The sequence below is a fragment of the Etheostoma cragini genome, chromosome 5, assembly GCF_013103735.1.
Source record: "Etheostoma cragini isolate CJK2018 chromosome 5, CSU_Ecrag_1.0, whole genome shotgun sequence".
NCBI classification, from domain to species: Eukaryota; Metazoa; Chordata; class Actinopteri; order Perciformes; family Percidae; genus Etheostoma; species Etheostoma cragini.
In genome coordinates this window covers 2,045,278-2,069,236 of record NC_048411.1, presented here as the reverse complement: position 1 = coordinate 2,069,236, position 23,959 = coordinate 2,045,278, and the positions used below count along the sequence as shown (strand labels likewise).

The window sequence follows — 23,959 nt, the reverse complement described above, 5'->3', positions numbered from 1 at the left end:
ATGCTGACGAAAGACTTCTGTAATGTCAATACAGTAAAAATGCACCTACTTAACCAAGTTTATTTTCTACATTTCTGTCACTTTTTTCAGTGTTCTTAAGTCTTTTTTTCTTAAAATGATATAAAATTCAATAAAACACACAAATTCATCTAAAATAGTGAAGTGATCAGTTATTTAACTTGTGATGAACATCATGTGGAATCATCCACGTTGTTTCTTTAAAAAATTTGGTTTAAGAAAAAACACATTTCTGATTTAGAAACTTTTTGAAAAGGAGTCAAATGTGACCCTGTGGACTACAGGAGGGTTAAACCACATCTGGTGTTTGTGTGTGTGTGTGTGTGTGTGTGTGTGTGAGAGATTGAATCAAAATAAACTACAATTTGTGTAGAAGCAAGTATTTGAGAAATACTTCTGTAAAAGCACAAGTGCTCGGAACATAGGGAGTGGGCAGGTGGACAGCGTTGATCGGGTTAACTATGCATGTGTAGAGTGAGAATATTGTATAGTGTTGCCAGGGGGGGGGGGCACCAAAAACTATTATAGAATCAATGTATACACCAACACTACATAAAGTTGTTGTGTGTGATAACATGTAACCATGGTTATGTGAAATACCTTGAATTATGCTTTTTCCACCACGGAGGCAATTTTCCTTATCCTGCTTGAAATTTTGTAAAATAAATCCTTGTTTAAAGCACTAACGGACCCCAGACTTAGCAATTCTTAAAAAATAGTGGCTGCCATGAACCATCTGTGTGTGTGTGAGGCCAATCTCTATTAAAACAGATTTCTGAGTATGAATGCAAGAACAGGTGGGACCAGATTTGGGCACCGTAAGCGTTCTGGTTTCGGTTTCTAGGCAAAGTATTGACCGATCCGGTTCGCTTTGGTTGCATGCAGTTTACAGTCTGTGTAGAGAGAAACATTGTACTGCAGTTTTCTCTGCAGTAGCTATTCAATGTATTTCCATTCTGTAATTAGGCTACCAGCTGTTTTTTAATGTAAGTGAATCCGCCATTCCTGATCTGGATTTTAATGACCTACAACGCAGTAAACAGATCTTCTGATGAAGTAGCTACTCAATGAGTTTTGGCTGTAGTCTAGTATTAAATACAACTTGATGTTACTGCATTACTGAACTCTTAAGGATTGTCCTAAGTGTTATAGAACCCCAAAATGAAATACAGCATCTACATGAACATTACTTTTTGACCCCAGGCTGTTAGATTTGCATCACGAATAATACAATCTTTGCAAAACACACACACACACAGGACAGTTCTGTACTGTGTTTGTTGTTTCAGGCTTACAGAACCATAATTCCCATTAAGTGCATTTAACTCGCGCTGTGTTGAAGTGGCTCATTGTGGGCTCCCGCGGCAGTGTCGCTTTAAGAAGGAGGTGCGCAGCGCTCCGATGACGCAGGAATAATCCTGAAAAGATGCTTCAAAACTCCAGGCCAGGGCCAGCGTGTGTGTTGGCTGCTGGCGGAGCTGGAAGAACCATCCGAGCCTGGCAGGATCAGCTGTTGGGGAAGAACATTTGTGAACAGGTTCAGGAGCATTCGGAAGGAACTCTCAATGCAGAAGGAAACACACACACAGTCAGGCAGATCCGCTTCTTTAACCAATCCAAACCAATCCAGTTATTTACCATTGAGCCATTTACGCACGGCGGAGGGCTTTCTGTTGTAGGTGCGCTGCCAAGTGGAGCCAACTTGAGGAAAGAAACATTTGAAGAACGTCTGTCCAGCACTTTGTCATTTATCTGAAGCGAGACTTGGAAAGTGGCATCATGCCATATCTCAGCACACTGTGTGTGTACTACTTTTTGATGCTCCTGAACCCAGTTATGCCAAATCCCATCACCGAAGACATAGAGGTTTTGGTGTTTTTGCCAAAAAATAATTCCTACCCTTTTTCACACACCAGAGTGTCTCCGGCGATCCTTTACGCGCAGCAGAGGCTGAAGACAGACGGAGGACAGTACTCCGGGTTCCGCTTCAACATCCACTTTGAGAACTCCAACTGTCTCAATGATGCTCTGTTTGGGTTAGTGGACAGGTGGTGCGAGCGCAAGCCGGATCTGATTCTGGGTCCGGTGTGCGAGTACGAGGCGGCGGCGGTGGTGAGGCTGGCATCCCACTGGGACATCCCGGTGATCTCGGCAGGTGCCCTGGCCACCGGCTTCAGCAACAAGAACTCCGAGTACTCCCACCTGACCCGCATCGCTCCGTCCTACTTGAAGATGGCAGAGACGTTCACGGCGGTGTTCGAGCACTTCACCTGGAAGAGCGCGCTGCTGGTGTACGAGGACGACAAGGAGGAGCGGAACTGCTACTTCACCGTGGAGGGAGTCTATCACCTGATGGCGGACTTTAACATCAAGACGTATGCTGTTTCCCAAGAAGACCGCCTGGACACCGACGACATCCTCCAAAACATCCACGACTCCGAAGGTAGGCTCCATGTCCAAGCAGTGTTGGAACAAGTATACCCTGTTTAGGCTACTTCAGTAAAAGTACTAATACCACACTCTGAATTATTGCATTTGTCATGCATGACCTGAAGATTTCATATTATAGTTATTAGTGCACATATATGTGCTTCCTATATAAAAGATGACTCCACAATAGAATGACGCCTTGTCATTTACAGTGCTGGAATGTAACTAAGTACAGTTACTCCAGTACTGTACTTCAGCCCAAATGTTGAGGTACTTGTACTTTACTTGAGTCTTTTCTTTTCATACCATTTTCTACTTTTACTCTGCTACATTTAAGAGAGAAATATTCTACTTTTTACTTCACCACATTCATCTGACAGCTTTAGTTACTAGTTACTTTAGTTACTAGTTACTTTAGTTACTCCACTACATTCATCTGACAGCTTCAGTTACTAGTTACTTTAGTTACTAGTTACTTTAGTTACTCCACTACATTCATCTGACAGCTTTAGTTACTAGTTACTTTAGTTACTAGTTACTTTAATAACTCCACTACATTCATCTGACAGCTTTAGTTACTAGTTACTTTAGTTACTAGTTTGGAGGACAATGGGGAGAGGATGGGAGAATTGGAGGAGACATTGGGAGGAGAGTTCTTTACTTTTTAAACTTTAACTACATTTTCCTGATGATACACACTTTTACTTAAGTACTATTTGCAATGCAGGAATTTTACTCGGAACAGAGTATTTTACTGTGTGGTATAATTTCTTTAATCTAAGTAAAATATCTGAATACTTCTTCCACCGTTGGTTATTTTATAGGTCGCCTACCTGTAAAATCAAGTTACATGTCAGGGTTTTTCACATTGTAATTTGGACTCTCAAGTCAGTGTCTGTGTCATTTAAAATGAGACAAATAAAAGATGAAAATGGATTTTCTTTTCTCGTGCTTAATGACAACACTGTCGGCTTCACTTCCCAACATGGCCGGCCCATAAACTGACTGACTAGAAAAAAGATAATCCATGTTTCATAAACACCAAGATGGGCTTGCTTTTAAAAATCATTGACTTCATGCTGCAAATAAAGATGGTTATTACTAAAATTAGGCTATTGGAGCCAAGGGCATTTGTTTTGAGTCCACATTGTGGGGGGGGGGGGGGGGGGGGGGGGGGGGGGACACATTGCAACTGGGGGTCGGGGGAGAAGACTTTGAGCGTCAACATTTCCTGCATTCTAGTGAATTTTTGAAAATGTTCTGGTACAGGATATAAAATCCTCTATCCCAGACTCAAGTAACACAAAAATGACTTACATTACAAACAAGCTTTATAGTTGTTCATTACATCTCTTAAGAGACAAATGTCTCCAGCCCAGTGTTGTTGTCAAGTGATATTATTCATTTCTTTTAAGGACAACATTCCCTTTCTGTGTGCTTTTTCCTCCATTGCTCGTCATGTAAACCATAGATGTGAAGACTGTCCCTGGAAACAAAATAGGGACATGAAATATTGCAATGTTAAAGTATAGCGATACAGCATTTTGCAAAATGAATAAAATGCAGGTTAATGTTAACCAAATTGTGCATGTATGAAGATGCCACTTTTGCATTGGACATTAGCTTTAGATTTAATTATTATTTGAAATAAAAGTTTGATAGGTTAATAATCCTAAGCGGCAGCCCGACTGCCCACCCACTCAGCCCCTGTTCCCCCGCAGCGTCCTCACTCTGCCCACGCTCACTTTTTAAATTTTACATAACGTTCTGTATGCCGTTGGCACAGAAATTCATCCATACCATGCTAACAGACGGAAGTGATGAGCCACAGGGGTTGGTTCTCTGAAAACGTTCAGAGATCTTTGGAATTGGCAGACAGAAAGCGAGTGACCAAATGGGGGTTCACTGTCTCCACATGCGGCCTAAAGCTGTGAGTGATTGGAGCTTTTTTTTCTCTTTCAACTTCTCGCGCCCGCTAACCAAGTCGTTTTCAATGCATAGCTCTTTGCCAAAACACGACAGAAGGCACAAGTCCAGTAATACCTTAAATATTGTTAATGTTTTATTATGCACCATTTCAGGACAGAAGGCAGTGTCTCAGAGATGTTTATGAGAAACTAAGCAAAAATAGAAAAAAAATAAGCCATTTTGGTAGAAAATAAGCCAGTTTTATATGTTTTTTTATTTCATTAAGGTGTGATGTATCCTCTAGGGCTGCTCCCTTCTAGCCGATTAGTCATTTTGTTAACGAGTTTTCAACGCTGAATGACTTATTTCCAAGAAACATATGGGAACATCTCTGGCAAACACAAGATTTAAAGTGGTGCTTTTGCATGCTTCTTTGTGGAGGAACTCAGATTTACAGATCAATTAAATCAACACATCGATTAGTCAACAAAATTTATGAGTTTTGGCTGAAGCCCTAATCATCCTCAGAACCTATTGGCATATTATTCTATTTTTTTTTGGGGGGGGTGAAATGCTTTTTTTCCATGAACATAAAACATATTTTGAATATTTTGACTGTTGCTGCAGTAGTGCAGTCTAATGTAAAGGTACACATTGACTACACTAGTCTTTTCACCCTTAGTCAAACCCAATGGGAATGTGTGTCTATGTTCAGGCCTGATTAGCAGCTTGTCGGCTATAATACTCAGTTCCTGATTACATCACCTCATATGACAGAAGTGGCTGTTGTATAAATTAGCATATATTAAACATGCTTAATGCTGCAGAGCCACAAAGTGCACATGATGGCAAAAAATTAGTATTCTCGGCATGTCAGGTGCTGAAACTGAGAGGTTGGAAAGATTGTACAGCTTCCAGCAAAGACTGAGCTGTGTTAGAGGGGAGAGGCAGGTCATCATTAGCCCGATTCCGCACATGATATATATTTGGGATTCCGCTCTGTAAATGCTAATTCTTAATATAACATGGTCTAAAGGTTACATATCGATGATGCAGTTGCATTCCTCAGCTTTACCAACAGCACGCAGCCGTCAGGGTCCTGGCACTTTAGCTTCTTGTAGATATGACTAGTGTGCCAACTAGAGTCAGTCGTGCTGTCACATTCCCGTTTCTAGAACACGATCTACAATGTCCTTGGTCTGCAACTGACAATATCCTTCAACAACGGCATCCTTCACAGCCATTGCAAAGCCATTCTGCATAGCTATACTGTCTGAACTTTCAAAGCCACTGAAAACATCCAGAACCTGCACATATTTAATTTTAAATGTTTTACTGGCGTCATGAGCCTTTTTCCTTATCTCGCACAGCAGCAGCTACAAGCCCATCTGATTATAGGTTGTGTGTCTTAGCTACAGTATGCTAAGGGGTCATGTCAGATCCAGAATTGATTTTCAAGATAATTGAGGGTTCAGAGTAATTTATGCTTCTGCGGAGGCTCCGTGCAGAGCTTTCTCCGTAGTTTTAAGTGAGTGGCCTGAAGTTCATACTTGTGCATTAATCTCTTTAAGAGAATAGCAGGGCCGGCATGTGTGTTTGTGTTGTGTGAGGGAGTGTGAAGTAAGCAAAAGCAAGAAAGTGATGGTGATTATCTTCAGAGCGATCAGTGACTCTACAGTCATAGTGAGAGAAACAAAGTGTCTCCCCTGTTCTTCCTGATCACCGTGGGAAATCTGTATCATGAGAAAGTTTACCTTCTCCTTGATTTGATGTTGTTTATGGAGAAGGAGAACCCAGAAATAAGTAGGGGGGGGCCCGAGCGGACCAATCACAGTTGCGAGGCTACGGCGTGGGGTCCAACGTAAGGTCCATATCTCCACGTACCTGTTGAACACAGATTATGACTGATTTTGGCTCATAGTCCCCAAAGTATTTATTGGATCCATTTTTCACAAATCACCGGAAACTTTTGTCAGTTGCATGGTCTTTGTGTTGGGAGCGGGACTCCTGGCGGAGATAGAGAGAGAAAAGTCCAAAAGTCCCTACCCAACAAGGTAGGTGTAAAGACGTAGGGTCTATCGGTTGTGGTTTATAAAGACCACATTTAACGGCGGCCTCTCCTCCCGGCTCTACGAGGGCTGTGGTGCTCGCCATCAAAACCCCAGATTGACTCTTTTATTTGGTACCAGCTTTGTCCGCTTCGCATTTCAATGCACTTCATAGTATTTGGTTTTTTTGTGTCTGCCATTTTTATAGCTTCCTCTGTGATGTGTGCTTACGATCTGACACCTGGTCGCCAAATTTTATAGACGTAGACGCCCAGAAAAGTCTCAAACACAGCAAAATAATAAAATCCAGGCAGGGGACAGGGGCTGTGCAGACACACACACTGCCACACACATGAGCCATACATGATGATTGAGAGGGATTACTTAGTTCATGCCTTGTTTTCAGGAAAATCCTATTCAATGAGCCTTCCTAAAATAAGTGTTGAACATATTGTAGGATCTGTAACAGACATTTCCCTTGTTTTATGATTGCTTATCAAGACAAGGCTGTGTCCTTTAGGATAAAGACATGTTTACTTCACACACTTGAAGTCTTGGCTTGGGCTTAGAAGCTTAGAAATCCAGATAACATTCAAATCTGAGCAGGAATGCGCACAAGCTTTTTTTTGAACGCTTCAGTTTGAAAATCATTCTCTATCTCAAGCGTGCACACACACAAGGAGTGTGTACCCCATCAACCGGCATTACCCCACATTTAATTGTGTGTGATAGTGAGTACTTTGGGTAAAACAAAAAGGTAGCAGAAGCAGAAATACACTATATGGATTAATTTTGCCCAGAGAGGCTCTTCAGCCAAAAAGATAAGAGGCTGCATCTGAAGTCACGCCAGCCACCATGTGAGCATGTTCATCAGATATGATACTATATATGACATAAATACAGTATGTCATATAGATATGACAGTGGCATCAATCTTCTAAGGAGGATTAGGGCCACGTGGGAGAAACACGTATCTGAGTTCTGAGACAGAATTGTGAAAATAAAGTCTGAATTCTGAGATTAAAGTCTGAATTCTGGGATTATAGAAATCAAAATTCTGACATTACAGAAATCAGAATTCTGAGATTAAAGTCAGTTTTCTGAGATTACATTTTCCTATTTTGGAGTTTTTTACTGATTACTAGTCTGATTTACTACAATCAGAACCACCAGAGATTCCAACTCCTGATATGGACGCGATGCAGGAGATCAGAGGAGACTCTTGTTGATAGCTCATCGTCCTCTCTTGACTGGTTTTGATAGCTTCCTTTTACTATCTGACCGAGCACGGATGCTGGCGTGCAGAGAGCACATTAACCAATCATTTATGACATTAACTTTAAGTATCTGCACCTGATATAATCTCCAGTCATCAGTCAGGTCTGTCCTGTATCGGGGTCATGACGTCCAGGGAGGCTCCTGCTTCCCTGGGTGTTTGACACATTGCTGATAAAAAAAAAAAAAGATTTAATAAGAGATAGTTCAGCGTCAAGGCATAACAAATCCAGATCTTCTCTCAAGCTGGAATTAGATCCATAACTATCAGAACAATTGGAGTCCTAGACAAGTCATTGTGTGGTTGTAATTACTTAGTGTATACTTCAAATACTACTACTACTCCTTTGCACAGCCAACATAAAGTGTTCTTTGTTCTGTTTGAGCTAACTAGACAGATTATTAGGTTAAATTATTACCCAGACTGTGCATGACTTTTGTAGACTCACATCCTACCTCAACTTTGACCTACTTACCTTTTTGTATTTGTATTTATTTATAAAGGACGACATTAATCAACATTTCTGTACACGTGCCAGTGTTAGCCAGTCGGCTAATTTCTACTAGTCCTTTAGTTAGATGAAATTAGACCATGGCAGGAAGAAGCAAAAAAAAAACATGAATACAGGTTAAAACATTCATACAGGTTAAAATATACACATAGTAATCACCACACATTCAGTTATTCAGCTAGATCTGAAATGTTTTTTTTTGTGCCATGCGTAGCTGCAAAAAATATCAGGAAACTTGCAGAGATTACGCATATTAACATTGAATTATTATAAGAAGCCAAGCATTAGGACACGTTAATGCAACTCTGACACCAGTCAGCCATGCAAAGTAGTAGCAAGCAGTACTAAAAATATGAAATAAACTATACCATTCTATCATAAGGAAGGCTTTAATTCAGCCCAGACTAATAAGATGGTATAATAGTTAAAAATTCATTTTTCATACATACACGGGCCAACAGATCAACAGTTTTCCTTACTATAGTTGTATATAGTTTTCTCTTTCATAGCAAACATTTCAGGTGTGCTCACCTTCTTTCTTTTTTACCTCCAAATAAAACGATTTAGATAATCCTGATAAACTCTTGGTTTGTGTCTGATCATGTTTCTTGACCCGTAAGACTCTTTTCTGTGTTTTTGTGTTCCAAGCTGATCTCAATAACTTGGACAGTTTAAGCTTATCATAAAAATGATGTCGCAAACTACAAAAATAAGACCCAAGTAATAAACCAAAAATGCTAATTTAAAGGCTGAAGTGCTCTCCTTTCTCTACAGCCATTAACATCTTCGGCATGTCTGTTCCTCTTTATGGATCCTCGATGTAAAAACCCAGTTTACCCAAAGCAGCTGTTGGTGCCTCATCCCCAGCTTCTGTCCAACAGGTCTGGCCAAAGCAGTGCCTGAGGCTGTGCATACGTAATTGCATCAAAGGTAGACCTGTGACTGACATCATAGGCCATGATGTGATGGAGCAGAATCAGTTTACAGTCATTTGGACAGTGATGGGACTGGAACCAATTATTTCTTATTGAAAAAAAGGCTGTTTAGCAGCTTTTCCTATTAAAGAATTTTTCCTTATCCAAATTAAGGGTCTAAAGACACAGAGTGCCCTGTGCTGTACAGATTCCAAAGCCCCTCACGGCATATTTGTCCCATTTAAATAAAATAAAATTGACTTGACTTGACAGTCATGTACAATAAATGGTTACATTATTCCCAACTTATGTTATATATATATATATATATATATATATATATATATATATATATATATATATATATATATATATATATTTGATCTTGTATTTTATTCCTATCATAATTCCATGTATATTGTATCCTAGTATTTCATTTATATTTATATTCTCTGCGGTGTGACTGATTTTGCTGCTGTAACACCATAATTTCCCATTTTATTGGGATCAATATCTATCTATCTATCTATCTATCTATCTATCTATCTATCTATCTATCTATCTATCTATCTATCTATCTATCTATCTATCTATCATGTCTGCCTGAGGACAATCCAAACCTAATTGAGTCTTTGAAGTAATTACCTTGACTGCATTCATTAATGCAACAGAATCCCTAATGCAACTTTAACTAGACCACATACTGTAAGCACAACTGTGCATCATCACTTAGTTTTTAATACATTAAAGCTTTATTGAGTAACTTTTTGATATCAATGAACGTGTGTTACATTCAAGCCACCGCCAAATGAGTTGCTACAAAGTTTATTAAGACTATCAGGTCCACACAGCTCTCTCTGAATGTCTCAGTGTGACTATTTTCGGAAAATTGGGGCGTCCGGGTACTTTCCCTTGCAGAAACGCCAGAAAGATAATGACCTCTTCTGAAGAGTCCATCTTGTTTTTTTAATCCTCCTTGGTAACTAACTGCATGGGGGAGGGCGCATGCACAATCACGGAAGGCTTGCATCATGTGGACATGCTGACACTGATGTCATTAATTAGAATTCCTCATGGGGAGACAGAAATTATACGCTACATGTTTAACAAAAAAAACAGTAAAGGCTTTCTAACTACCTGAATTAATCATGTATTACAACACAAAGTGTTTATAAAACATATATTAACACATTTACTGACCCTTAGTGCATGTCCAAATCATGTGTAAACACATGCACAAATGCACATCTAGATAACAGTGTTGAAGTACTCAACCTACGTCTTGGTCTAAAGATTACTTTTTGATGGCCTCGGTCTTGTCTCGGTCTCACATTAAGAGGCTTCTGGATTTTAATTCCAGACCATCAGTTTTTAAAAGGTCCCATTACATAGTGTTCTATCAATGCTTTTATATAAACCTTATTGGTCCCCTAATACTGTATCTGAAGTCTCTTTTACATAGACCTTAGTGGTCCCCTAATACTGTACCTGAAGTGTCTTTTATTTAGACCTTAGTTGTCCCCTAATACTGGATCTGAAGTCTCTTTTATATAGACCTTAGTGGTCCCCTAATACTGTATCTGAAGTGTCTTTTATTTAGACCTTAGTTGTCCCCTAATACTGGATCTGAAGTCTCTTTTATATAGACCTTTAGTGGTCCCCTAAGACTGGATCTTAAGTCTCTTTTATATAGACCTTAGTGGTCCCTAAATACTGGATCTGAAGTCTCTTTTATATAGACCTTTGGTGGTCCCCTAAGACTGGATCTAATACTGTGGTCTAGACCAACTGCCACTTTGCTCGTTTGAAAGCCTTGATGTCTCTCTCTCATGGGTGGGCAAAGCAGCGAAAGGGGAGGTAACTTTGCCCCTTATGACCTCATAATGGCCCATCTGAGCTTTCATTTTCTCAAAGGCAGAGCAGGATACCCAGGGTTCGGGGGGGGGGACGACGCATATTAATGTAAAAATGTCATGCCATGGGACCTTTAGGGCATTTCTCATAATAAGTAAACAAAAAAGAATCTTGTCTTGTTTTCTGTGGGTGTTTTTTTATGGAACTGGGGGTCTTTTAGATCAATTTGAGGAGCATCTAGGGGAGGCATTTTCCACATTTTATTGTGTCATGCAATGTGGGACTCACACTGGTCTGGTCTTGGTTTTGTCTTGATACACTTTAGTCTTGGTAACAACTTGGTCTCGGTTCATGTGGTCTTGACTACAACACTGCTAGTTTGATCATCATTTACTTACACTTTCTTAATGATCTTGGGATCCACTGACAACTCGTAAATAACTGTTTTATAATTTATGTTAAACCTAATTTAGAAATGGGGAATCCCATCATTCATAAAGTATAACAAATACAATCAATAAACAATTATAGATGAGGTTACTAATCAAGAAGAAAACATTTATAACTGTTTATAAGTACCATACTAGTGTGTAATAATGCAGGAACAATGCTTTATAAATGAATTTAGTATTTACTAACTAATGCTTCATAGTGTGCTGGAGGATTACTCTAAGAAATTAGAAGTATTTCTCATAATTATTTGACACAACCCAACATATTCAGCTGATACTGCACACAACTCTTACTTGCATTGCTTCTGTTCAAGTCATTTTTACTTTGTGATGTTTAAAATCCCCTCACCAGTTGTCTACAGATGTGGGTCCCATAGGCTGCACAATATTACAGCATGCAACAAACACATAGGAGGGAAAAAGAAGCACCTCTCTTGTGATTGGTCCGTTTCTGATGCTAGTCCTCCTGAGACATGCACTCCCATCCTGAGTCTGTATGAAGTCTTTGTGTTTGGCGAGAACTCCCCTTGGACTCCGGCATAGTTGTAACGCAATGACTCACTTTTACTGTGCGACCACCAATGTCTGCAGGTTCAGCCTGAACGGAGGACAATACTGTTACTAACTACAACAACAACGGGATTATCATCACTGAGCATATCAGTGGGCTTAACCAGCATCCATTCAGTCTCTCTAATAAACAGCGTTTACATATCATGTTTTTCCCCGATCCAACTGAGACAGAGTCATCTTACAATGAGTTTTTATATTCCACCTTATACTTTTTTCTTTATCCTGTTCACTTTCTGACAGACAACATAAATCCTTGTTTTTTTGGAGCAATGGAATTACAAATTTGCAAACCAGCTCCCTATGTGCATGTGCTCTAGCTTTAGAAGTTCACAGCCAACACAAGGCATTTGAAATACACTGTGGGCACTCAGTAAGTGAACCATGTGCTGCCCCATTCCTGAGTTAATTTGTAACAAGCATCAGTGCCCTAGCAAAAAGAAAAATCCAGAAGTTTTGAAATATTGCTGGCTGCAAGCGCTGCCCCGTGGAATGGCTTGGAGAGCATACACAGGGCCAGTAGTGTGTGTAGAGCCCAGTGTAATTAAAGGGTGCTATAGTGCTGGCAGGACTGAGGTGAAGTTTGTCCCACTGACTCCAGGGATATTTCAGGAGGTGTGTTTAAGTGACAGAGTTGTGAGGAATGTTCCAGCAAGACTCTGAATCTTCGTTATTAACAGGGACGCTGTTTTCAATTGCGACCTTTGTTTGTGTAGCTACTTGTTTGTTGGTTTATTTTCATTTAATCACTGGGACACCAGAGGAAAAGTTCATATCAACCCAGTGCAAAAAATATGTTGACATTTGATATATTTTTTTGGCAGTCCCTCTGCTCACTACATTACTTTCGTTTTATTCGTTTCATTAAATGTTCTATTTAAAACAAATGAGAATAGCTTCTGCATGATTTGAATCACCGGTAACACAGTTGGCAGTGTGTCAGTGTTCGGCCCACTCAGCATGAGACCTTTTTGGAAGCACATGGCTACATAAGGGGAGAATTCAAACTATGGAGTGTATTAGTGCTGTAACTCCTTCTCCTTTGCTGATTCAGATCGCATGAAATTGAAATGTAACTGTGTGAATTATACATATTGATACAGTGACCAGGGAGAGCTCAAAGCACCGCAAATAAAGAAACACACAAAAATAGACAAAACTGCTAATTAATGGAATTAATGTTTTTTTCAGCATTGCTGGCCATGGGCAGTTTCTCTTTAATAGTCTATATCCACAACAATTCACTTAGGGATTGTTCAGGTGTAGCTGGAAATACCCCTGGATGTCCATCACCTTCCTCTTCCTTTGTGTTGGCGTTCTAACCTCTGGTGCATTTCTGAGGACTATGGTTACCTGCTCCTCAGATCTCTGCAGGGTAAATCCAGACAGCTAGCTAGACTATCTGTCCAATCTGAAGACTATGGTTACCTGGTCCTCAGATCTCTGCAGGGTAAATCCAGACAGCTAGCTAGACTATCTGTCCAATCTGAGGACTATGGTTACCTGGTCCTCAGATCTCTGCAGGGTAAATCCAGACAGCTTGCTAGACTATCTGTCCAATCTGAGTTTTTTCTGTTGACGACTTACACAACTTTAAACGTACACCAAAACATGTTCCTTTCCCGGAGCTATTTATTTGTTGCTCCATCCGGCTCTTAGCACTGCCCAAGACGATTGTGATTGGTTTAAAGAAATGCCAATAAACCTGAGCACGTTTCTCTCCCATCCCAATGATGTGTGGACTCGCCAGACCCTCCTCTACAGCGCTGTGGAGGAAGGTCTGGCAATGCAAGACTACTCTTCAATGATCACTGTTAAGCAAAGAAAACATGCTCTACCTTTCAAAATATAAACATACAAAATGCAATAGAGTCTACTAAAATATTTGGGCAAATATAAATACTAGGTGTAATACAGAGTCTGTATCCAGTTTGTGAAAATGGAATAGTGCAACACACAAGCAGATTTTACACAAATATATATAACAGCAGTGCAGGTAAGATTGTGCCATTATGCAATGAAGCATAAGAGACAGTAAAGTGAATATGTGCGATACTGCATGAGTGATGTTAGAGCGTTACTACATGCAGCAGTCGGACAAGAGTACAGGCAGCCTTACTTTAAAGGCAGCGAGTGGAAGGAGTGTTTCATCATCACTGTAAAGGCACTATTTAATCAAAATAGCAAGTGTAAGTGAAGCACACTAAATAATTGTCTCACTTATTTATATAAAACTTAGAATGAAATTCCAAAATAAATCAAGGTTAATAATTTTGTGGTAAATGTTTTAGGTTCCTTCAAGTAATCATATACAATACAATTAATGCAATTGTGGTCGCGATGAACTCAGACAAGAGTTAATCTGTGGTATTAATGCACTAGGCTGACTCTGGCTATTGGCTCTAACTGCATCTTTCTCTGTGTCATTTTCCTGCAGTGGTGATCATGTGCATGGGAGCAGACAGAATACGAGAGATCATGCTGGCTGCACACAGACGGCGGTGGACCAATGGCAATTGTATTTTCTTCAGTGTTGAACTCTTCAATGCCTCTTCCTATGGTAAAGTTACCGTCCCGTTACTTTTAAATGTGTTTTTTACAAACTGAAGTAATGATAAAAATCTAACCAATCCAACTGAATAATTTTACATGTTCTGCATTGTATGACTTTCCATGCATCTACAGTGCAGTCCATTCATATGTGACATTAATATTCAATATTATCTGTTGTTTTGGCTCTGTACGTTTTGAGAATGTGAAAATAACAAATGCTAACTTGTGTCTGTCACCATTTGGGCCATTAGATTTATTTAATGACTATAAAAGTGAGGCTGTTTACACTCATATATGGTGTAAAACAGTTTTAAATTTCTCTCAAGAGTTGGTGGAGACCAAACCCAAGCTAAAAGTAGACTAAATTAGGAAATTGGACCTTCATCAGGAGGGCACAAACTAAATTCCAAATGAATGATCATCTTTTTTTTAAGTCAGCTGTTTGCTAACCTGCTTTGTATGCAATCTGGCATGAATTTGGGACATGTTATATGCCCATTGACCTCCGCAACCACACAATTACTTTGGGTCTCCAAACAACCATCACAAAAAGGCACTCTTCAGAATTGCAATAAGGGTCAATCTGAGGGGAACTGGGCGGGGTTCAGACTTTGGGGTTCAGAGTTGAGTTCCCTACGTAAAACAGCTGCCTTTGTTTGTGAAATGTTTTGGCAACTGTTGTGTTCATTACGTTTCAAAAATGTTTTCCCCTGAATGCCTCTGTCCTGTAGCGACTGCACTGTAGCCACTAAGCTCAGCAGCCATGCCTCAATGTAGATGCACTTGGTTTAACTCTCTGGATCAGTATTTGAAAAGATAATTTTGACCAAACCGTAATGTTTGGATAATGTTTTTTCTTTATCTTGTGATTTAAATTCTAGGCAACGGCTCGTGGAAGAGAGGGGATAAATATGACAATGATGCCAGGCAGGCCTTTGCTTCTCTGAACATTGTGACACTGCTCAGGACAGTCAAGCCCGACTTTGAAAACTTCTCAGTGGAAATGAGAAAGGCCGTTGTAAAAGCTGGATTTCTTGACTGCAAGGACTGCGAAAGTGTACGTATGTCTGTTTATGTAATGGAACAATTGTATTCAGTTTATTTAGTTCTTGTACAGCACATGCTGTACAATGTAGAAAGTGTGCAAAAAGAATAATTTAAATCTTACATGGACTCCTGGCAAATCTACTTTGAGATGTCTTTGAGATGTCCGGCCCTCGCCTTATCATCACTCACTCTGGGGCTTCAAAAAATACCACAAATAAAATTAGTTTTTATACATGTCCACCCAATTACATATTTGATTTTCTGACACTACATGTTGGGGTCATGGCGGTTATAACTCAGGGGGACGTTTTTGCAGTTATTTGGTCCGTAATTTGGTCATATACTGCATATACTTACCCTTTTGTCCAGCCTCTTTGAGCATGCCCAGAAACACTCTTTGCAGATGCAGACACCCACACACTATTGCGTCATAAGTGAAGATTGCTGTGTATTAGTCTATACATTGTTTTTGAGGAAAAGCATTGCATATTGTACCTTTTTAAGATATCAGTTCTACAAAGCAGGCAGTTTTCCTTTGGCGCCATTGGATTAAATAATCCATGATAACCTTCTACCATATTGTTATTCATGTGGTCTGAGAGAAAACTAAACGTCTGCACTTACTTTTGGCTCTGTTATCAGGCTTTAGAGAATCTACTTTGAACAATCACAGAACATTTCAGAGAGAGCATGTTTCTGTTGTCTGTTCTAAGAAAGCAGAGCTGCAAAAATCCTGCAGAAAAGGTTGATATTCCAACATTGGCATCAACTGCCAAGACTGCTTAGCAACTCAAAAAAGAAAGAGGCACTTACCAAAAGAGAGACAATAAACGATCGTCACAAAGCGATTTAGAGATGGAGAGAAAGTGATTTAGCTTCTGCTAATCGTAGCCAAAGTCAAATTCAAGTTTGTTTTTATGTGGCAACCTAAAGCCTGAAATCAGCCATAAAAATCATAAATTTGCAGCCATGTAACAGGATCTGGATCACAATGATGGGATGAAACACATGTATATGCCCGTGCTCGTCTGGTGGGACGGGCTTAGAACAGAGCAGCTGGTGTAGGGCTGTATTGTTAAATTTTGGGTTTTTTATGCCTATTTCAGAAAAACGTTGACCCCAGCTTTAAGTATACAGTTTGACTGTCATTCAGTGTAATTTCAAAGTGAAATTTTCCATAGGTCAACATGTTTGTTGAGGGATTCCATGATGCCATGCTGCTGTATGCCATCGCCTTGCATGAAGCCATGAAAAACGGATACAGTAAAAACAACGGATCAGAGATCACCTCACGCATGTGGAACAGAACCTTTGAAGGTAAAACACTAATTCAGTGATGCCTGCCACTATGATCACGTTACTAATGTGGTTTGGTAAAAATCTGATGCAAAAATCTAAGTAGCATTATTAAGATCATCCTTAAAATGATATACAGCTTTGCAAAGCTTATAAGAGTAGATTTGCTTCAAAAAATGTGTCACGTTTGCTTTTGGTTTTCCTTTTATAAAAAAAAGCATCATGATGTCACAGGATTAAACATGACTTTTTAAAGTCATCCATGTTTTTTTTTAACGTGATATGAAAGTCGTGATATTAGGGTACAGAGCTGAGCTGGAAGAAGCTAGATTTTATAACTATGTTAACCGGTCTATTAAATTACAACGGGATTTCAAGGTTTGCATAGACTTTTATGTGGTTGAGTCACTGGCTAAGGGACTAGATGGTGGTGCTGGTGGAGTTTGAAGATTTAAACAATATGATATCTGTTATGCTTTGATTGGTTAGCCATCCATCCTTTGATATCATTCAGACATCTTGCAAGAGTAGTGGGTCCCAATGACCGACTGGTCATTGGGTTAGGTGGGAAGGTACAGCAGTGTGTCATCCATGTAGCAGTGGAACGAGACTGATGTGGGAAAATAGTAGGGGACTAAGAACTGAGCCTTGAGGGACTCCATATGACAGAAATGCCTACCTGTGATAAAAGCATTGACGCCAGAGCCATTATGTAAGGGTTCAAATGGTAAATTTAGATGCCCCCCCCATACCCACATCTTTTTACAATTATCACTTGAAATGATAAAGGTTCTCTCAGGTTACAAATAAATACAAAATGCAGTCCATACCATGCCGTTTTACTGTTTTCCTCTGTTCTTAAAATGTTGTCAAACCTATTCTTTTTTTTTTTTTTTTTACAAAATAAGCCAAAACACTGACAATAAGGAAGATCTTCTGCAGATAATGAGAAAAATCATACCCTCTAAAATGAAAAGAAACCAGATTTGAATTAAAATCAAACACTATTATTTAGTAGAAGAAGACGTAATTTATAAATCATGAAAGGGGAAATAAAAATTGAATAACCAAGTATTAAAAAAATAAACATATGGCTAACAACAAGGACAACAAAACTGAACAAGGTAAACATAAACATTTGAATTCTATGTAGGTGACCTGGCCATGATAGGACATACATCTTGCAAAACAACATAGACAAAATATAAAAATACAATAAGAGTTACCATATAGAATCTTTATACAGCTTTTGCAAATGGGACGTACAAAAAGCATGAAATAGATATAAAACAAATATGACAGCAGTGCAGGTAAGAATGTGCCACTGCGTGCACTATAGAATCAAAATAGCAAGTGTAAGTGCAGAAGTGCGCAATTTAGGACACAACATGTGTGTCAGTGTTCATCATAGTGATGGCATTTTGAAGAAACTGTTCTGGTGTCTGGTTGTTTTAGCTAGCAGAGTTCTGACGCACCAACCAGGGGTTGAGGGGAGAAGCTGAAACCGTTCGTGTCCAGAGTCCGATCGGTCTGCAGTTATGCTTCCTAATATACTGTATATTGTTTAGTGCCATCAACAATTTACTGTAAAAAAAACAATGGACATAGCAGCAGTGACGTCACCTATTGGTTAGTGGACTGCAGTTTTGAAGCCTTGAGTTTGCCAAGTTGGCCGTCACTATCTTGGTATCTTGAATGTTGACATGCTGCTGTTAATTCAAATATTTCTTGCATTCCTTTTATTGGAAAATATTTGCAGGAGCGTGTCAGTGACATACCGTACTTCAAATGTAGCTATTGCCATCTTGTGGCACTTGTGCGTTACTATGGCGTTGGCTGGGACCTAAACACACACCCAGATGGACAACAATCGGACAATAACACTGATGAATGAGAAGAACAAAGTCTTACCAAATAGAAATGCTTATATTGGTGAATTTGTTCAATTAAAGGGATGGGAATTTGCATAATATGTGCACAATAGGAGTATTACATAGTACAGGAGTATTTTTTTTTTCAGCCTGTATTTGGGCACGGCTTTAATTTGTTTGTGGTACCCAAGTCCTCCGCTATTACTTGAGACCCAGCTTTTATTTGACTACAGGTATTTTATTTGAAAAGAAATACGGTATGTGTGTTTGAATGAAATGTTCATGTCCTGGAATGGCATTGCAGAGAGTAGTGTGTTCCTATATTTTCTTCATAGTGTGGCTGAGTTATGCTGTCATTATTTTCATGGTGGTGGACAGGAATTGCTGGCCAGGTATCTATGGATGTCAATGGTGACAGAAATGGAGATTTCTCTTTGATGGCCATGACCAATGTTGAGGCAGGAACCTATGAGGTAAGAAAAAGCAACACTTTTACATCTTTGCTTACATGAAAAGTATGGTAAATGTGCAAGTGGAAATTCAACTGGATGCCAATATCTTACACTAACTTCCAGGTGGTGGCCAACTACTTTGGTAAAAATGAAACTTTTCAGCTGCTGCCTGCCTTCAACGCTGACCATTTCACCCTGAGAGGAAGACATAAAACACAAACAGAGATACCCGAAAAATCATGTAATTGGACACAACTGTTTACTGACACCTGTGAAACTGAACTTGGAATTTGCATGTTATGTACAGTATGTTTGACAGATTTCATGTTTTATTAATTTTTTTTATCATTTACTGCTCTTCCAAACAGGTGGACTAGGAGTATCAGCGTTGACTGGAGTCATAGTGGGAGCTGTTCTAGGAACTGCAATGCTTATAGCATTCTTCTTTTTCAGGTAGGGTAGATAGTTATCTGCTCAATTAAAATAATAGTATTAGGTTCAAGTACTACAGTGTTTGTCAGGTCCTGTGGGCTGGCTCAGAGGTCAATTCACCATGTTGATCTGCCTCTAATGCCTTGAAACTCTTAAACTACTGTACGGCCAATACGGTGGCTCTGAAGTGCCAAACACAGCAGCAATTCACAAACCACAAATCAGCAAATTATAAAATAACACAACGGCATTTAGTGTGACTAAAAGGTACGTATTGAACAATGATTCCTTGTCACTGATTGGATGCACTTACTTTGAATTTGAAGATTCCGCTTTTATTTTATACTTTACCCTCATGTTGTCCTTTGATCAAATTGACCCGTTTTCCTATATCAATGTTCTTTTTAATAACCCCAAATAACATGATGGATTCCAGACCCCAAACCACTTAATGTGCAACTCCCCTGGACACCCTGTATACCCTACTACTAATTTACTGATTAACCTGACAGCAAACACTACAGATTAAGAATATCACAATGCCAATGTGGAGTAATCTGACATCAGCTTCATGGACCCATGGCAGTGCGATATCCACCCGGCCCGTTATGAGAGCTAATCAGCACATATCCGCGTTAATCAAACGTGTGTGTGTGTGTGTGTGTGTTTAGCAGTAGACTGAAGGAATAATCTCCGAGATTACTTTATATTCTGCTTCTGTTCAGAAGTTGTGAACGTAGGCTACAGCTCACAGCAACTTAATAATATGTAGTGTCTGGCGTTTGTTAGATATTTAGTGTTGGCAAATGGCTTTTTGTAGACACGGAAAAGCGTAGCACCTTTTTTTCGCCAAACTTATTCCCCAGTCGCGATGTTTGAGCTCTACAGCAAAATGAAGTAAAGTAAGTTTGGTATAACCAATCATGTAGCAAACGTTGGAAGTAGGAAAAGAGTCAAAGGCGGTAACACCCCCACCCACCCACCCCACGCTTTTCAAGTTTTCCCCACCAATTAACTCTAACACTGTGTAGCTGCTGCTTCCCTAACTCTCAGTAATTTTGCTGAGAAAGACTTAATGAAAACTGAAAGGAATGATAGTGAAAACACAATTTCCGTTCCTCTGCAGAACAAACTACAGGATAACCATTGAGCGGCGCACACATAGTGAAGAGTGTGACACCGGGAAGCACCGTCAGTTACGAGAGGACTCCATCAGATCGCACTTCTCAGCAGCATAATGCTCAGCAGGAGCAGCAGTCCCTTCAGAGAATCCCACATCTGGATGTGACCAAAGACTTTGCAATGGTTGACAGTGGAGCCATGCTGTTAAAAAAATGAGATGTTTTGTGTTGTATCCTTTTAATGTTAATTGACTTATTGTAACTCAGGACAGTTGTAACAGTCACAAAGCACCACTTACTTTGATTGTTCTCCATACAAAATGTGTATGATTTTATCGGTGTAGAGAAAGCTTTGGCCCTGGTAATCTTTAAGGATTTTTAAAGAATGTGTTTCACTTTTTATATTCAGATGGTGGTTACTACGACTGTGAATGATTCAGACTGAGTATCTAACACTATATTTGCATGCACTAGTGGAGGGAGTGAGGTCTACTTTGGCTTCTCAGGTCAAAGGAGAGGACATACAGAGGCCTCTTGTAAAAGGTTGGTAAACAACAATGGCAGAGCAAAACTTTTAATAAATGCTACAGCTGGAGCTAACCGACTAAAAGGGATATAGGCTAGATCTATATCTATAGGCTATAAGCTACTGATATTAAGCTACTGATGGTGTAAGGTTTTCAGTTCACCATAACCTTTCTGAGATCCAGCAGCCTCCATATAAATCAAATTTCTCATTCCTTACTGAGCTCATTGCTGAAATGAGATATGAGAAACACACAGATCATAGAGTACATCTCTTCTACAGCTTTAGATTGGCTCATTTACAATATTTTCTTTTTAATACATGGCTACCTGCATACAAAGTTTTGGTTCTACATTCTGATAACTTTGTAAAGTTTACTTTATTATTGGTTGATAAATTATTCATAAGGCTTAATAGAGCAGTAGCCTAATAAGCCGAGGAACAACTTAGATTGGGTTGTGTTCGTTTTGGCTTTACAGCTGAGCATCCTCTCAATGAATTTAAGGAAAACTACAATTTATTGCAACTTGGGTTTCATTTTCATAACTCTGGCCTTTAGTGCTATTAGTTTTGATCATTCCACCAGTCTGATCCTTACTCAAGTTTCTTCCCTAATGAATTGTTTTTAGCAAGAAAACCATGTTCTCACCAATTACTTTGGTGACTACTCATGGCCAGAGTAAATAAAAGTGTAGGGGAAAAAGAGCTTCATAGATCAAGCTAAAAAAAACATGAAGCAAGTTTCCTGCTGAAGGTGGAAAAACACAAAGGTTTCTAATAATGGCTTATTAATGACTCATTGATTATTGAAAGATTCATCAACATTACCAAAGACATATAAGTTGCAAATTACAAACCATTATTTCTCATCGGTATTCCTTATCAGAAAGTGGAACTAAAATCCTAATTAATTGTGATAGTAATGATAGTTAATTATATTGCTGTGTTATAAAGGCAGTGTGAGATGCTTTCCATAAACAGTAGTGACTGCATGAAAAAGGTATTTCACTCTGCATTAGTGACCTTTAGTTTTTTAGCAATGTCTCTGTCATTTGGGTTGAATTATTCATGCCGGAGATAAAGACAAGGTTTTCATAGATGCAAAATAAAGACAGTGAACTTGGTAAGTGGCTTACCCAGCCTGCTGGTTCAGTTTGTGTGTTTGGGGAAATATAAGCAGAATAAACAAATGTATTGTATTTAGTTTCAAAAACCGTTTTTATTCTGTCGTACCACATTCACTTGCTTTATTCAAAGCTCTGTATAATATTACTATAATAACTCTTGGTATCTGGTAAAGTGACTTAACAGTGACAATGTATTTAAATTATTTCATGTTATTTAACAAATATATTTTAAAATATGTCTCTCTTAATATTAAATTTATAGTGATTTTATTTCATCCTATTTGGTTTCTTCATATCATGATTTTCTCAATCATATCTTACAATTTAACTGCACCTCATTTCTATCCTAACGAGGACATGGTATATTTTTCATATGCTATAATATTAGTGTAGAGACTGTTTGGTTTGTACAATAGCGAGTGATTTGGATTTTATTATAGTTTGATTCTTTCAATTAGAATTGAAATTTTAATTATTAAGATTTGTTTTATTCAAGGAAAATAAGACAATTTACTCTATTCTCTCTCTCTCTCTGTCTCTCTCTCTCTCTGTCGCTATCTCTCATATATGAATATCTATATACACAAACATGCATACCTACACATACACAGTACAAACAAGCACATATTCTATTTAAAGAAGAGTGTTTGCAAGGTCACATTTAGGGCTTTAGAGGATATAGCCTTTGATTAATTTCCATTTTTGCACCATTTAATTTCACTGCTGATCTTTCAGGAATGCGGTTTAATGAAATGGATATATCTTAGCAAAGTTACGCCTTATTGTGTTTGGTGAGTCCAGTCAGTGTTTAAAGGTCCAGTGTTTAGGAATTTCTCCCGTCTAGCGTTGAGATCATATGTCAATCAACCCTCTCACGCCACGCAGTTCAAAGTACGTATCACCGCTACGGTAGCCTTCACGCTTCAAAAAGCTGGTCTTTTGCTCTTTTCAATCTCCTTTTTCTCTCTCTGGGAGAAGAAGAAACTTGAATTTTGAATACATGTGGTCCTCCATGTCTCCTTCTTTTAACTTGCCAGGGCCGGGAAGCGACGCTACCCGTTAGCATAATTAGCAGCAGCTGTGAGTTTATCATGTGACAGAGAAAATGTGAAAGAAGCAGCGTGTGTTTTATAGATTCGCGAGACCGGCCCTTCAGTTTTACTCAAACCTAGTCTTACAAGTCTGACTCTATGTGTTGGCATTGGGCTTCAAAGTTTTATATGAAAAAAATGAAGATCCAGAACAAAAAAAGTTAATCCTTTTAAGATTTGAAAGTTAAAGCACAGTAGTTTAAAGTTTGATTTTATTAGTTATTAGTGTCTCACTAAATCAGTCGTACACACAGTCCTGTCCATCTTCTTTCTGTGGACATGTTGCTAAGCTGTTTTTTGAGAAAACAAACTGTGTAATGCGTTGCTTACAACGGCTAACCTGACTAGAGCTAGTGACAACAATAAGAAATCAGCCTTGTAAATGGAACACATTCAACTCGGCTGTGACGTCATTCCCATCTTCGGCTGCCAAGTAAAATCAGAGAAGCTTGAAAAATATTT

General features: G+C 39.0%; 2 protein-coding genes across 2 annotated transcripts in view; both read left to right on the top strand.

Moving 5' to 3' along the window:
• pdzd2 (PDZ domain containing 2) overlaps positions 1 to 2,730 on the top strand; it is a 58,276-nt gene extending 55,546 nt beyond the window's left edge. The window contains exon 27 of the transcript XR_004656733.1: positions 2,719 to 2,730. The gene's annotated coding sequence lies outside the window, so the exon portion shown is untranslated. The remainder of the gene's footprint in view (positions 1 to 2,718) is intronic.
• Positions 1,452 to 22,701, top strand: npr3 (natriuretic peptide receptor 3). The gene is made up of 8 exons (XM_034872416.1): positions 1,452 to 2,461; positions 14,419 to 14,541; positions 15,416 to 15,591; positions 16,763 to 16,898; positions 19,127 to 19,221; positions 19,324 to 19,441; positions 19,569 to 19,653; positions 20,759 to 22,701. The coding sequence occupies exons 1-8, from the start codon at positions 1,798 to 1,800 to the stop codon at positions 20,868 to 20,870; spliced, it is 1,509 nt and encodes a 502-aa protein (XP_034728307.1). The 5' UTR covers positions 1,452 to 1,797; the 3' UTR covers positions 20,871 to 22,701.
• The last annotated feature ends 1,258 nt before the right edge of the window (positions 22,702 to 23,959 follow it).

Bases quoted from the DNA above. Each gene is read 5' to 3' on its own strand.
- npr3 (XM_034872416.1), top strand. From the start codon at position 1,798: ATGCCATATCTCAGCACACTGTGTGTGTACTACTTTTTGATGCTCCTG. The intron at 2,462-14,418 runs GTAGGCTCCATG...ATTTTCCTGCAG, and splicing joins AAACATCCACGACTCCGAAG to TGGTGATCATGTGCATGGGA. The intron at 15,592-16,762 runs GTACGTATGTCT...AATTTTCCATAG, and splicing joins ACTGCAAGGACTGCGAAAGT to GTCAACATGTTTGTTGAGGG.